The following is a 13,437-nucleotide window of genomic DNA, read 5'->3' as shown; positions in this document are numbered from 1 at the left end:
GAAATAATAAAAATCCATGCAGGGCGAGGGAGCGTAGTGGCTGGTTCTCCTTTTTGACTATAGGAAGATTTTAGTGAAGCTCTTGGGACAAAAAAAAGAAAAATAAAAATTTCATGTGTGCTCTTTCGCAACATTTATTGTGGTTTAACTCGTGGGCTTATCTCTGTTTTTTTTTTTTTTTTTTTTTTTAATTTTTTGAATGATGGTGGCGGCCAGAGATATCCATCCTTGCCCTCGTCACCTCATGGAACTACGACTTTTGATTGGGAACCAGAAGTTGAAGGACGAGATGACTCGAAATCTGAAAAAGGTCAAGATATGGCCACCGGTCATATCTTTTTGGGAGGTGCTATGGTAGTCACAGTTGGTAGGATTTAACCCTCCATTAAAAAGAAGCTGGGGTTTGAATTGGAGGGACTGTTTTTCTTCTATTTCGTATTTATTTTATTTGAATTTTTTATATCAAGTGAAAAAAAATGGAGGAGTTCAGATTTGAGATGGAGGAATGCCTTTTTTTTCACCATTTTCTTTATTTTTTTCTCTCAAATTGAGGACAGAGTGCCTCTCCCATACTCATTTAATAGATATTGAGATAGAGAAAAGATAGCTGTTTTTTTCAAACCATGGTATTTTTTTCTTTAAAGAGGGAGCAATCTAGTAAATGTACTATATTTGTCCTTTACATACCTATTACACAAGAGATGGCTCCTCCATTACAAGGGCACAGTAGACGGATGTTCCCATTCAACAGAAAATGCAAAAAGAATCATAAAATACTGAACACTTACATTTTGAATCACTATTTAAAAATAAGATAAAAGATAATAGATTTTAATTTTCAAAATCCATCATGGGAAAGATGAAGGAAGAGGTAGTCATCAAGGCATTTGAGAACTTGAAATTAGATATGAACTAATAGCGTAGGACTGACCCGAATCAACATGATGAGACTTGTCCCCTACATTAGTTTGTTGTATATTTTCATCTGTTTTCTTATTTGTTATTTCCATCAATTTTATATGTTTATGATGCTAGTTGACATCAATATTTGGCATTCGAAGTTATCATCAACATGCAAAATCAATGGCCCAGAAAATTAGTCCATTATATTGACCATAAATTAGTACAGAATAACTAACCACCTCATAAGATCATGTCTTTATAATTAATATAAGATAATTGTTCTCCACATTAAGTTTGCTAACATGGGAATTCTCCAATCATCAAGGCCTAACAAGGTCAACAAGTGTCGCATGATGAGGTCACAACAGCAGTCACATTCATTAATACTTCATCCACATAACTACAATACCCATTGAATTAAACTAGTGAAACTAATGAAGCGCATAACATCAATGAAACCAGTAAGAAATTTCTCTTATTCTCGTTATATACAGGAGGCCTATAAGAACTTCAAGCTATGGAATGGTGATATCCCTCCTATATCTGCAGACTTCCCTACCCTTGATGAAGGCAACATTAGATCCCAAGTCTTCAGTACAACCATCAAAAAGTGCTAATTAAGCTAGCTGTGATCTTCCATTCATATCTTGTCTCAAAGAATACAAAAAGCAACAAAATGAATGCCAAAGATTATGATTCCTACATGACAATGGAAGCTAAACCTAATACATCAATCAACCAAAATATTGAATTAGCATCCTGCTATGGACATTGTTCTCAGCAAGCTTTCACTATCAATCACTATCAATCATTATAAGCCCTAACAAACTTCCTGCCCCACATGTTAATCATTTACACAAAAGCCTACCAAATTTCTGACATCCCAATCCCAGAAGCATCCAAGGGTTCCCAAGCTAGAGACTGATCTAGATCTCACCGAAAGCCAATCATCCATTACATTATATCCTAATCTATGGATATCATTGGCCATCACCATGTCGCAGTTGCATGCAAATACATTGGTAACAGAGCAACAACCAATCGTTATATGGACCCCAACACACAAAAGCATCAGCAGAGAGATCATGTGGATCATCAGCTTTACCTAACAAGAAAGGCGGTACTCATGTTTAGCTCCTGAGATAATCTTAGGCCATATCATTAAGATTAAGCATGCTAATATAAGATAACAATTATTATGTTCAGCAACACCCATAGTGACCATTATATATAAGCCCACTACTTGAACTATCTATGATGGTTGGATAACACTAGAAAAACAAGTACCTTTATTTTCTAAAAACGAAAGGCAATGGTTTCAAACCCTTCCTGTAAAAATTCACAGTGCTCACATACCACAGTCCTGAATGTGACCGTAAACATGGATTAGACATATCATTATATTAGACTTGATGCACCAGTAATTGTGTGATGCCAATGCCACTTTATTATTCCAAAATACTGTTCAATATTTAGATGTTTGATGTGTGCAACAATGCCCTCAAAAAAAATTTCCTTTAAAAAAATATTTTGCGAATGTGCTGGCCGCAGGGTCTTCTGACTTTTATCATACATTTTGCTGTCATGTTTTAGGCATCAATAAAGGAAACAGATTGAGCATTTATAATGAATCTTTTTTAACAAACAAGTCCAACTACTAAGTAGCTCATCAATAAAGTACCTAATCGAACTTATCCGTTATCAAATGGATGGCTAACCTTTCAGTCAAATATATAATGAAATATATTGCATGGTACGAATGAGATTTTGAGAATCTTAAGGCATCTATTTATATTTCTTTTTTCACTTAATTACGATACCACATCAAGAATCTCAATCACAACCTAACACCACATAAGCATTCTCTACACAGCATTCGGGAAAACATCTACAAATATCTATTAGATATAGGTTGAACAATTATACTAACCCACTTGTAACAGGTCTAGGGTTCATCATTATACAGGTACTGAAACAGATAACAAGAAAAGCCTTTTTAAAGCATTCAATATGGTAAGAAAAGTTAAAACGACACAGGGGACAAGATTTAATGAACTCAAGTAATAAATACCTTATCAATATGCATGGAAAGTGATCAAATCTTATTCACCATCCATCATGTCTCATGTATTTTAGGGCATTAATACATATATTTATGACCAAAAGTTCAAGCAATTGACATGTTTTCCAACCAAGGAATTATGGACAAAATTAAGTCGTTAGTCATATTGTTGAAAAACCAACCATGGAATCATGGACAAAATTAAGTCATTAGCCATATTGTTAAAATTCCATTGTTTTGTCACTATTTAATACACAAGCAACAAGTCTACAAAACACTTGAAGTCTTAGCTTTTTGTAGAGAATCTGAATAATGTATATCATAAAGAACATTTTGGATCACTTAAATATTTCACCATAAAGCATAACTCTGAACCAAACAATTTCACAATGCAAGCATAACTCTGAACCAAACAACAGGAGTGTAATGTTGCTGAGGTCCATTCAACAGAAACAGAGAAATTCTTTTGCAATGGGCAAGCTTAATCACATCCTCTCTGGACCTCCACAAATCTTTCATGTTGAAGGGAATTTCAGCAGGTAAAATTTTCAAGTGATTGGTAAAGCATGATAAAAACAGAAATTTTATGCCAGCAGCTTAAGAGATTTTTACTATTTTTAACTTTTTTTCCAATAATTTTATACTTTATTGCATAGAAGAACTTAGAAATAGGAGCAATAAAAACTTCATGTCTTTTCTGTAATTCCTTTATGTACAATCAAACGAACCCTAATGAAAGAAAGAAGGTTTCCATTGTATATCATTCAACTAATAGACTTTGTTACAGCTTTTGGAATTACACAGTTAATTTTTTCATTAGGGTGCTGTTGGGAAGCGGGAATTCGAATGAGAAGTAGTAGTAGACTGTGTTGAGTGTTTCGATTGAAAGATATCTCTTTGGCATTACTAATTCTCCATCCAACCTTACATTCCAAATCATCGAATTACTCGTTTAAAAAACAAAAAAGGGCAATAAAAACAAAACCCCATGAACTGAATTGAATTAGATCTACATGGTAAAAACACCATTCTTTACAACAACTCAACCCAAGCTCTCTCTACACACATCTCTCTTTCCTTCTTTGAAAGAGAAAAGGTCAATGTGTACAAGATAAAGAAGAAACTATTCATAAGAAGTGGAGGAAAAGGCAAATTTTTTCTATATACCTCGTGTCATGTGGCCAAGCCGTCCTGCCTCTTTGCAGAAAGCCGCTTCAGGAACTCGTAGGTGGTGATCATGGTGGTGGCTGACACCGACATCGAGGCCCACCTCGGCCCCAGGCCCCGGTAGCATGCACCCCACCCTCCTTCCCTCATGAGGGTCCTCACCGTTCGCCCGATCGTCATCCGCCCCTCCATCACCTGCATCCTCGTCTTGATGGTGTCCAACGGCATCGTCACCACCGCCGCCGCTCCCCCTGCCATGGCTGCGCTCACCCCCTGCACCACCACCACCGGCCCATACCCCGGCCTTATCATCTCGCCGCCGCCACCATTGCTCCCCTTCTCCTCTTGGCGGCTGAAGTAGTAGTACCCCAATCCACCCCATATGATCCTTTGGGACAGATAATAGGAAGCCCACCACATGGCATTGGAGGGGGCATAGGTGAGGATGGACATGCCAAAGCCCCGGTAGAGACCTCGAATTCCGTCACAAGATAGGATTTTTCTGAAGACATCAAGTCCGCCGAGGTATTTGGGGCCTTGGAGATGGCAGCCTTGGACCATGAGTCGCTGGCTGATGACGTCGACTGGGGTCCAGACCACCTGGGCGGCGACGGCGGCGCTAAGGCCGGCGGCAGCGCCGGCAGCTGCGGAGGCAGCCGGCTCGGGGAGGCCGAGGCTGAAGGCGGCGGAGCCGACTGCACTCTTGGTGACCTCGAGGGCAGCCATGTAGAGGGCGCGGGCGGGGATGGTGCCGGCGAGGGAGGTGGCGAAGCCGCGGTAGAAGGCATGGAGGCCCTCGTGGCGGAGAATGAAGGCGGCGGCGGCGCAGGCGGAGGGGGGCAGGGGGTGGGAGACCTGGAGGCGGGTCTTGAGCACCACCGCCGGGTAGAGGGCGGCGGATACGGCGGAGAAGAGGACGGCGCCGAGGAGGAAGAACCGCGACTTGTCCAGCATCTCCCAATCGACTTCCGCCGGGAGGTGGAGCTCCGCCGACGCCTCCCCCTCCTCCACCGGCGTCGGCGTCGCCCCCTTGAAGCCCTCAAGCTCTCCCTTTTTACCTATGTCTACGGCCTCTCCTTCATCTCTACTAGAAATTACGAAACCCTAACCCCAACCCTAAGAATTACGTATTAGGGTTTCGAGGAGATCAGGAGGAGAGAGAGGAAGAGGGAGGAGGACCCGACTCCGGCGTCCATGTCGCCGGGGACAGGTGGACGGATCTCACCCGTCGATCTCCGGCGGGGACCTTAGGGTTTCATGGAGTGAAGGAGGGGGGGGGGGGAGGGCCGAAATGGATAGGGCTGTTCGATAAAAGGAGTACGACAAAACGAGCGAGGGAAAGCAGCGGAATCGGATGATTTTACTGGGTGTAGAATGGGTTTCTTTCGCCTTTTATTCTTGCCGACCTATTGACACGTGTCAGTGGCTGAACTAAATGATTGGCGGAGGAAAGCGAGAAACAATTAGAGATTCCGTACGGTTGGCTACCGGCAACTGGAGGTCACTGTCGCCTTGCTCACTGTCTCCATAGGCGAACGTAATGGTGACGGGGCAGAAACGACCCATAGTAGGTGCACTTTCTTTTGGGCTTTCTTATTGTGACGTGGGGACTAGGCCAATTATTTTTCACCACGTGGCTACTTGAGCGCAAGGGGGGAAAAAAAAGAAAGAAGCCGCCCAGTCTAACGAGCGAACGGAACGCTCTTCCCGAAGCGGAGTGAGGCGGGTTCTTCACCGAGATGTCAGCTGCGGTGGTGGCGCGCAAGGCGATGTGCTCGCGGTCGACGGATATGGCGGCGCCTCCGCACCCACAGAACAAAACCTCCCGCCCAAAGAAGACGAGCTCCCGAACGTACGCACCCTCTACCCGATCGGGGAGGAGCCGCCACCCCCGCCGCCGCCGGAGAACAACGAGGCCACCTTTCTCCACTGGGTGGACGAGGGGGATGGGAAAGCAACAGCAATTGGAGAAACCTAGGTGGACGATTCGCAGCCCCTCTCCTCTTCCTCTGCCTGCCCGAATTCCTTGATCACCATTAAGTTTGAACTTCAAGTTTCGCATGCAAATATACCTAGATACTTGTTGCAATATACCTTTTATCTTTAATAAGGATAGAGAATGGGAGGCTTCAGCCTGCGTCCATTCATGCTTTAGTCTGCACAGCTTATCCATGCAAATATTCAGCCATTAAGGCTTGAAGGTTAAATACAAGGGTCCTTGGTCCACTTGGGCACCAAGCCCTACAATCTATAGTGAAGTTCTGAAAATATCCAAAAGGTGAAAAAGAATTGGTTATTTTCCTTTTGATAGAAAGAATTGTTTATTAAATCACAACCTAGTTGAATCAACAGCATTTAGTCATATTGAAATGTTTTTATAATTAAGTACAATATACCATCACAACAAAATAGCTTTCCTTATCCAAAAAAAAAAAAACAAAATAGCATTAATTTGTGTCTTGGTGGTTGAGAGTCCTGTGACTGTATGGGAGGTTTAGTGTTCAAATATCTTTTTTAAGTACTATTTTCTAGGATTTTCCTCCTGCCAACTTGGTTCCAGGTCACCTGCTTTTTTGAAAATTGACCGATTGAACTCAGTTTCCGCGGGACAAAAGCCCTCTGCATCATTTGACATGCAATAGATGAAAATCCTGGAACACTTCAACAACAAGATTTAAATCTAGGACCTCCAAATGAAGAAGGAAGTAGCAGCTCTGGCTATGCCCCAATTGGTTTTAGTTATATTTGTTTTAATTGCAAGGTTCTCTACATTTCAGGTTATGTGCTTAGCCGGTTAGCCAATCACAGAATCCTCATTTTCTTGCGATTTTGTTTGTAAATTTTACTTTTGAGAACCAGTATATTTCCAGCTTTAATTTATTGGCCATTCCAAGGTGAGAGATGGCATAAGGCATACAGGTTGTTATATTTGTTTTTCAAGTTTCTCTACATTTCAGGTGTTTTGCTTAGCCAATCAATGAATCCTCATTTTCTTGTGATTTTGTTTGTAAATTTTACTTTTGGGAACCAGTATATTTCCAGCTTTAATTTAGTGGCCATTCCAAGGGGCGAGATGGTATAAGGCATATACAGGTTAAGTTGTATAGTAGTTTTGATGGTTCAAGCTTTTGATTTTCAGGTACAGTTATGTTAATGGCCAAAAGATGGAACTTGTTTTCTAGGTGAGTAATATTCTCTGTTTGTAAGGTGGTAGCACTGTCTAGGGAAGCATGCGTTTTGCATTTTGCTTTTGTAGACACATTAGATATATCCTGCATTCAGGATCTAAAGTTTTTAAATTTGCAAAATTGAGTTGTTGTGATCAATGTAGTGACTTCTCTCTCTGCCGTATAATTCTGAATCATGATTGAGTTGAGATGATTCAGAAGCTTTTTTGGGGGTATGATGTTTGACAGGAAAATAATATTCTGTAATCTGTATTTATCGAGCTTGCTGATTCACCTTTCTCTCCTGTGCACAAGCCTCTGATGGTGTTACTGTACTTTCATGCAGGTGATAATTAAACTTCTGAGAAGCAGGTTGAAGGTCATATGAAGCCAGTTTTAACTCTGGGAGCAGCTGTCCTTCCTCAAAAAATTGATCTTAGCCAGTCTATTTTGAGTTCACATAATTTTTGTGGAACTTAAAATTGATTATTTTGACTTTCAAATGTCTTTTTTTTCACATGTTTGTGCAATTGAATATATCTGCATATATTTATCTGTTTGGTATTTTGTTATTTCTGTTGCAGTCTTGCGTTCCATACCCTTATACAGATCCATACTATGGAGGGATTCTGTCTGCTTTTGGTTCACATGCTTTGGTTAGTATTCTTGAACAAATTTTTGTTTCTTGCCATACTTTCTCTTAGACACATCTTTCTTACGTCATATATGTCTACTGCCCACTGCTGGATCTTTGTTTGTGATAAAGAGCAGAAGTTGAGTGGGGGAGACAGCATGAGCAGAAAAGGTTATTTGTTTTTTATAACATTTCTTAAAGCATGTCACAGTCCTGGCAAGAAGAAAAAGGGAATTTATGTTTCAAGTTCCTTCTATTAACTATTCTAATCAATAGTGTTTGGTTCTTCATGAAGGTGATACTGCCCTGGATTTACGACTACTTTTGAAATTTTGTTATGTACATTGTCATGGTATGATCATTTTCATGCTCATGCTAGGCATGGTGATTTGCTTTTTTTCTCAATTGTCCTTTTAATCCTGTTTGAATTGTGTATGCTTGGGACCATTGAGTTTCTGTTATACGTTGTAACAGTCTTCTGAAAATTTCTTTGTTCTCGCGTGAAGAGTATAGGAATTTGTTTACATCTTCACAGGATATTTGATGCCACATGTTTGTTTGGGATAAGGTAACAAGTAGCATCTAAATTTTCAGTTTTAAATAAAAGAACATACTGAAAAAACAAGTACTGAGATTTTATTTCCAGTCCATGAATATTTGAAATATTAGAGGTCCTGCGGTATTTAAAATTTTGCCCAGATTTCCAAAATAACAATCAATATAGTCTGTTGCCTTTCTTATGAAGGCGTCAATTAATTAATGATGGCTACCTATTCAATTTTATGATGGCGTTAATTTTGCTCATTATCTGAGACTTGTTCCCTTAAATCATGTCTAAAGGAAAACCTCTTGCTTGCAAGGCACTCAGTGGTCTCTCTTATATGTGCTTTGAAAGGAACTAAAATCATCCTTTACTGTTTATACAAAGTTAATTATTTATCGTCAACTATATATACATGCATACTATACGCGTGTGCATGCGTGTGCATAAGCAAGTTTCTTCATTTGCAATCCAAACTTTGGTCAATGCGTGCTTGTATGTGTACATTCATCTGCAATTCAAACTATGGTTCTGTTTCATCGGTGCATTTTTGGTGTGATGACCAATGGACATGGCTGCAATAACTTAAAATAGTTGCTCATCTTTGACTGTGCATACTTGTACTTATAAACTCTTTATTTGTGGATTTTGTTTCATTCTTCTGGCACTGTTTTCATTCTGCCGATTCCTCTTTATCGTTATTTTTTTTAAAAAAAATTTAGAGGCAAGGTTTCTGTCATCCTAGCATCCCTAATCAGTTTATGTCAATGCAAAACAATATCCTGGAATACTGCAACAGAGGCAACTGCATGCCAAGTTAGAGGCTCAGAATAAACTCATCAAAGGTTGAAAGGTAGCTTATTATACATTTGCTGGTCCTATCCTCTGGTCTTCATAATGTCATTTCCAACTTCTTTTTTTTTTTTTTTTGCGCTCTGAGAGGTTCGAGAGGTTAAGTGCTATGTAATTTGAGATAAACTTCAATGAGTTTCTCTCAAGGCACTGAAATTTTGCTTGTGCCATGATACCTCTTTGCAGTAGCATAAAGTCTGTTTTGAAGCATTGTATAGTTGCATTGTCCCTTTTGTATGTGAAGGGCTGCTGGTTTTCTATTTTCCTTGCATATTATTATATGCTACAATTTTTTAACTTGACTTTTCCAACAATCTGCTGCTGCATGTCTTGTTCAACCATTCCTTCATGAGTCTCAGCATCTGCAATGCTATGAAAAGAGCAAGGGGTTCAGGTGGGCGATTCTTAAACACCAAAGCAGCTCCAGCAGCAGTCAAGAATGCCACCAGGTCCTCTCTGCTGCAACTGAGTGGAGGTGGAGAGGGGAGCCTCCCGGGATCTGAAATCCTCCTCATGCGAAATGGCACGACGGGTGCAACAGGCTCACCTACTTGCTACAACGTTACAACCGTGTCCAGCATTAATGGAGGTTTATTCCAGCATCAGGATCATCATCTCAACTTCTCCACCAACTTGCATCCCCTTGTTGGGGGAATCATAAAAGGCGGGGGACAGCGTAATTCATAGCAGCGTCTCAGCAGCAGGTCTCACTTCTCAGTTATGTTGGCGATCGATGTCTGTCTGGTGTTTCCTGGGCAATTCATCCCTGGCTTGGATTTCTTCGACTCTGAAATTTTCCATATGTTAGATGTCTTGTTAGGAGAATCAATAACTATGTATATGTATGGTGATGCTCATGCCGACATTCTCTTCTTTTGGCAAATTGTCGATAACTGGGTGCTATATCAGATCTGTTATCTGGATTTGAACTTAAAATGGACTTGCAGCATGATTCAAGGAGGAAAGCAGCGAGTTTATTGAACTGAATCTCCAGAACAATCCTAACTATTGAGCTGCAGTTGATTTATCAATGTGTTTGCACCTGGTTCATTCTATATTTCTGCTAGGTATTTAATTGCAGAATTCTTTTCAGATGACTCAGCTATATATGTGCAATACTACATGTCTTGGGCAATAATAGACCACACAAAGAACTTGTCGAGCAAACAGGATTAGAGTTCTGTTCCCAACTAAAAAGGGGATTAGAATTTGGGACAAACTCAAGTCTCAGTGGCTCAAGCATCGGACTTAGCACTAGGTCGACATCGTACTTAGACACAAGATCTGCATTGCACTGAATTGAAATGGATATTTCTTGCAACATCCTTGCAAGCTTCAGGAGATTTGAGTTCCAACCCAGCCTGCACCATTTTGGTCTAGTTTTGAGCCCAAAACATGCAATCTTCTTCACCAGGAATGGACACCAAGAGCTTGCACAATCATCAAACATTGCTTCTTGTTTTTTGAGAAAATTCCAAGCTCCACTATTTCCCCAAGGGTAATATAGTTGACCTATAAGAAGACTAGAACTTGTAGTACATGTACTGCACTTTCAAAAAAAATCATTATAACCATTATTGTGGCTGTTATAATGACAAAAGCAGCCATTATTTTAGACATGAGCTAAAGAAGGTAAAGGAGCAAATGATCCCCGTTACCTTTGTATAAAAGTACTTCTGCAACATTGTGGCTCTCTTTTTGAAAGGAAATATGGCCGCACTGCCAAGGTGGTAGCACAGTTGGAACGAGGCTTTGTTTCCAGCGAAGTGATTCAGGTTTGAAACGCGCAGGCGTCGATTAAATGCGGGGACCGGATGCCCCCCATCTGGTTTGCTCATTGGGGGTGCTACTGGTTCTCTGATACTGAGGTGGTGCTGGGGTGACGTACTCACACGCGGGCTCGCCCGTGCTGGTGGGGAGGGTGTGAGAAACTTTCTACCTACATCGGACATTCCCTGGTGGAAGGGAGCCTAGTGGGGGCTACTACGTGGGTGGGGTTAATTCTCCTCTCCCCTCCTTTTGTTTCAGTAAAAAAAAAAAGGAAATATGGCCGCCAAGGTGGTAGCACGGTTGGAACGGGGCTTTGTTTCCACCAGCGCGGTTCAGGTTCGAAACACGCGGACGTCGATTAAATGTAGGGACCGGATGCCCTCCGCCTGGACACGCTCGATGGGACCGCTATTTGGTCCAGCTGGCACTGAGGTGGAGTTGGGGTAACGTACTCACACATGGGATAACCTAGGGGTTGGAGAGGGTATGAGAAAATTTCTACCGGCATCAAACATTTCCTAGTGGAAGGTTGCCTAGTGGGGACTGCTACGTGGGTGGGGTTCTCCCCTCCCCCCCTCCTTTTCGCCTTAGCAAAAAAAAAAAGAAAAAGGAAATATGGATATTTATGATCTCCTAATCTGATTAAATTTATCTTATTACCAATTCACATATTAAATTTACCTTTTCGAAAGGATATCTTTATTTGATAGAAGGAGAGTAGCTAAAATTATGATACAGAGGAAAAGATTCGAGGACATATATCCCGACTCATGTAAGAATAGATGCCCAGAAGCTAGGTCGTTATCTCAGTACCGATTTCCATACCAATTATCCTATACTGATTATTGGGACATTCCCATACTATATATTGGTATAGTACAATCGATATGTATCGATAGCAACCAGAACAATAAATCTTGCTCATAAACTTTATTTTATAAGTGTAAAAATAGATATCTATTAAAATTTAATCTACTGCATCAAAATTTAAGCCTATTAGATAAGTATAATTTTATCCAAAACTTAGTTCGGACCAAAAGTCTGGTACATGTCCCTCTCACTAATCATTCTTCCAATGGCTGCCAACAACAAACATGTGCCTCTAAATTGAATCATCGTAATAAAGAAGCCATCTCTCTTACATCAAACCGAATATCTTGTCCATGAGAAGACACCGAATTCCAGAACCTGATGCCATCTAGCCCACGGTATCCAGCAACAATTTCTTTGATAGTTCAAACAATTCAGATAAAAAGATTATGATATTAGAACATGTTTCTTGAAATATTCCATACAGAAAAGAAGGTCGTTCACGCTATAGAAAATGGGAATACAAAAATCAAAAAGAGAGAACAAATAAAGAAACGTAAAGAATACCAATTGCAGAGAGCGAATCCAATGCTACGGTCTTGGTGGCTCTTAACATCGCAATCAATGCATGAATGGTAGTGTATCAATTACCATTGAATAAGAATATTCATGTGTTGCCTGTCAAAAAGATTAAGCACCTGGAATTCCCATGGCACTATCCACAGTTGCTCCTTTTGGTGTTGGACCATCACAATAAGCTTTAGGTCAGAGGCTTAAGTTTATTTTGCTACTTAGCCTAATACAAAGTCTAAAATTTGAGCTCTGTTCTCGGATAACCTCATTTCTGGTTAGGAAAAATAATAGACTTCACTTTCCAGCAGAATCCTTTTCAAGGATGACTAAAGAACTTTTTGAAGCAGTTTAACAAACCAATGGGCTACGCCCACGCTATCTCATGATTGATAGTTTGCCTACAAGAAAGGATAGTCTCTCTTTTTCTTCTCCTCCTTGTCAAACAAAGGATGACTAGTGGTGGCTGGCTCCTCTTCCAAGTGGGAGCAGCTTGAGTGGATGGAGTCATGAGCCAAGGAGCCACTGCAACCTTCCCTGTGGCTCTAAATTTAGGCCTTCATATGGATGAATCCCTTGGCAGCAGAATGGTATAAGTCTCCATCTTGGATGCATATCAGTTATTTCAATCTTCCAAATTAGTCTATCGCAAGAATGGTCAAGATCATTCATTCATTCAATCTAAATACATGTATTGTTGAAATCACCACTTGTTCCAAAAGCAGATTTTTTTTTTATATTTTCTTATATTCTCCCTCACATGTGGGCCAGACTTTCTTTTAATGGGTGAATCCAATATGTGAAAATTTTTAATAATGGGTTAAAGAGTGCGGAGACTGGGTTTGAACTCAGGACCTCTGTTTTGATACTATGTTAAAATCACCACTTGTTCCAAAAGCTTAAGCTGATAGGATGAGATAGATTTATTTATATATTTTATATTTTCTTACATGCACAGACC

The 13,437-nt window shown here is 40.4% G+C and overlaps 2 protein-coding genes across 3 annotated transcripts; one reads left to right on the top strand and one right to left on the bottom strand.

The window, feature by feature from the left end:
- Nucleotides 1-1,514: 1,514 nt before the first annotated feature.
- LOC120112370 (solute carrier family 25 member 44-like) lies at nt 1,515-5,426 on the bottom strand. The gene is made up of 2 exons (XM_039131495.1): nt 4,133-5,426; nt 1,515-2,008 (listed from the first exon to the last, which is right to left on the bottom strand). Exon 1 carries the CDS (start codon nt 5,084-5,086, stop codon nt 4,139-4,141), a length of 948 nt encoding a protein of 315 aa, XP_038987423.1. The 5' UTR covers nt 5,087-5,426; the 3' UTR covers nt 1,515-2,008; nt 4,133-4,138.
- Nucleotides 5,427-5,831: 405 nt separating this feature from the next.
- LOC120112368 lies at nt 5,832-10,357 on the top strand. 2 transcript variants are annotated; one of them, XR_005513865.1, is made up of 4 exons: nt 5,832-6,110; nt 7,272-7,314; nt 7,646-7,955; nt 9,686-10,357. XR_005513865.1 is itself a non-coding variant. In XM_039131494.1 (3 exons), exons 1-3 carry the CDS (start codon nt 5,872-5,874, stop codon nt 10,011-10,013), a joined length of 639 nt encoding a protein of 212 aa, XP_038987422.1. In that variant the 5' UTR covers nt 5,832-5,871; the 3' UTR covers nt 10,014-10,357. The 2 variants fall into 2 exon arrangements, 1 of the variants encoding a protein (XP_038987422.1); XM_039131494.1 differs by lacking the exon at nt 7,272-7,314 and having other exon boundaries at nt 7,884-7,955.
- The last annotated feature ends 3,080 nt before the right edge of the window (nt 10,358-13,437 follow it).

The sequence above is a fragment of the Phoenix dactylifera genome, chromosome 11 (assembly GCF_009389715.1).
Source record: "Phoenix dactylifera cultivar Barhee BC4 chromosome 11, palm_55x_up_171113_PBpolish2nd_filt_p, whole genome shotgun sequence".
Lineage (NCBI taxonomy): Eukaryota > Viridiplantae > Streptophyta > Magnoliopsida > Arecales > Arecaceae > Phoenix > Phoenix dactylifera.
Note: the sequence above shows the minus strand (reverse complement) of the source record. Positions and strands in the feature narration are given on the sequence as shown.

Coding starts and splice junctions, on each gene's coding strand:
- LOC120112370 (XM_039131495.1), bottom strand. CDS start 5,086: ATGCTGGACAAGTCGCGGTTCTTCCTCCTCGGCGCCGTCCTCTTCTCC.
- LOC120112368 (XM_039131494.1), top strand. CDS start 5,872: ATGTCAGCTGCGGTGGTGGCGCGCAAGGCGATGTGCTCGCGGTCGACG. Junction 6,111..7,883: donor CAGCAATTGGAGAAACCTAG/GTGGACGATTCG, acceptor TTTCTGTTGCAG/TCTTGCGTTCCATACCCTTA. Junction 7,956..9,685: donor CTTTTGGTTCACATGCTTTG/GTTAGTATTCTT, acceptor CATGAGTCTCAG/CATCTGCAATGCTATGAAAA.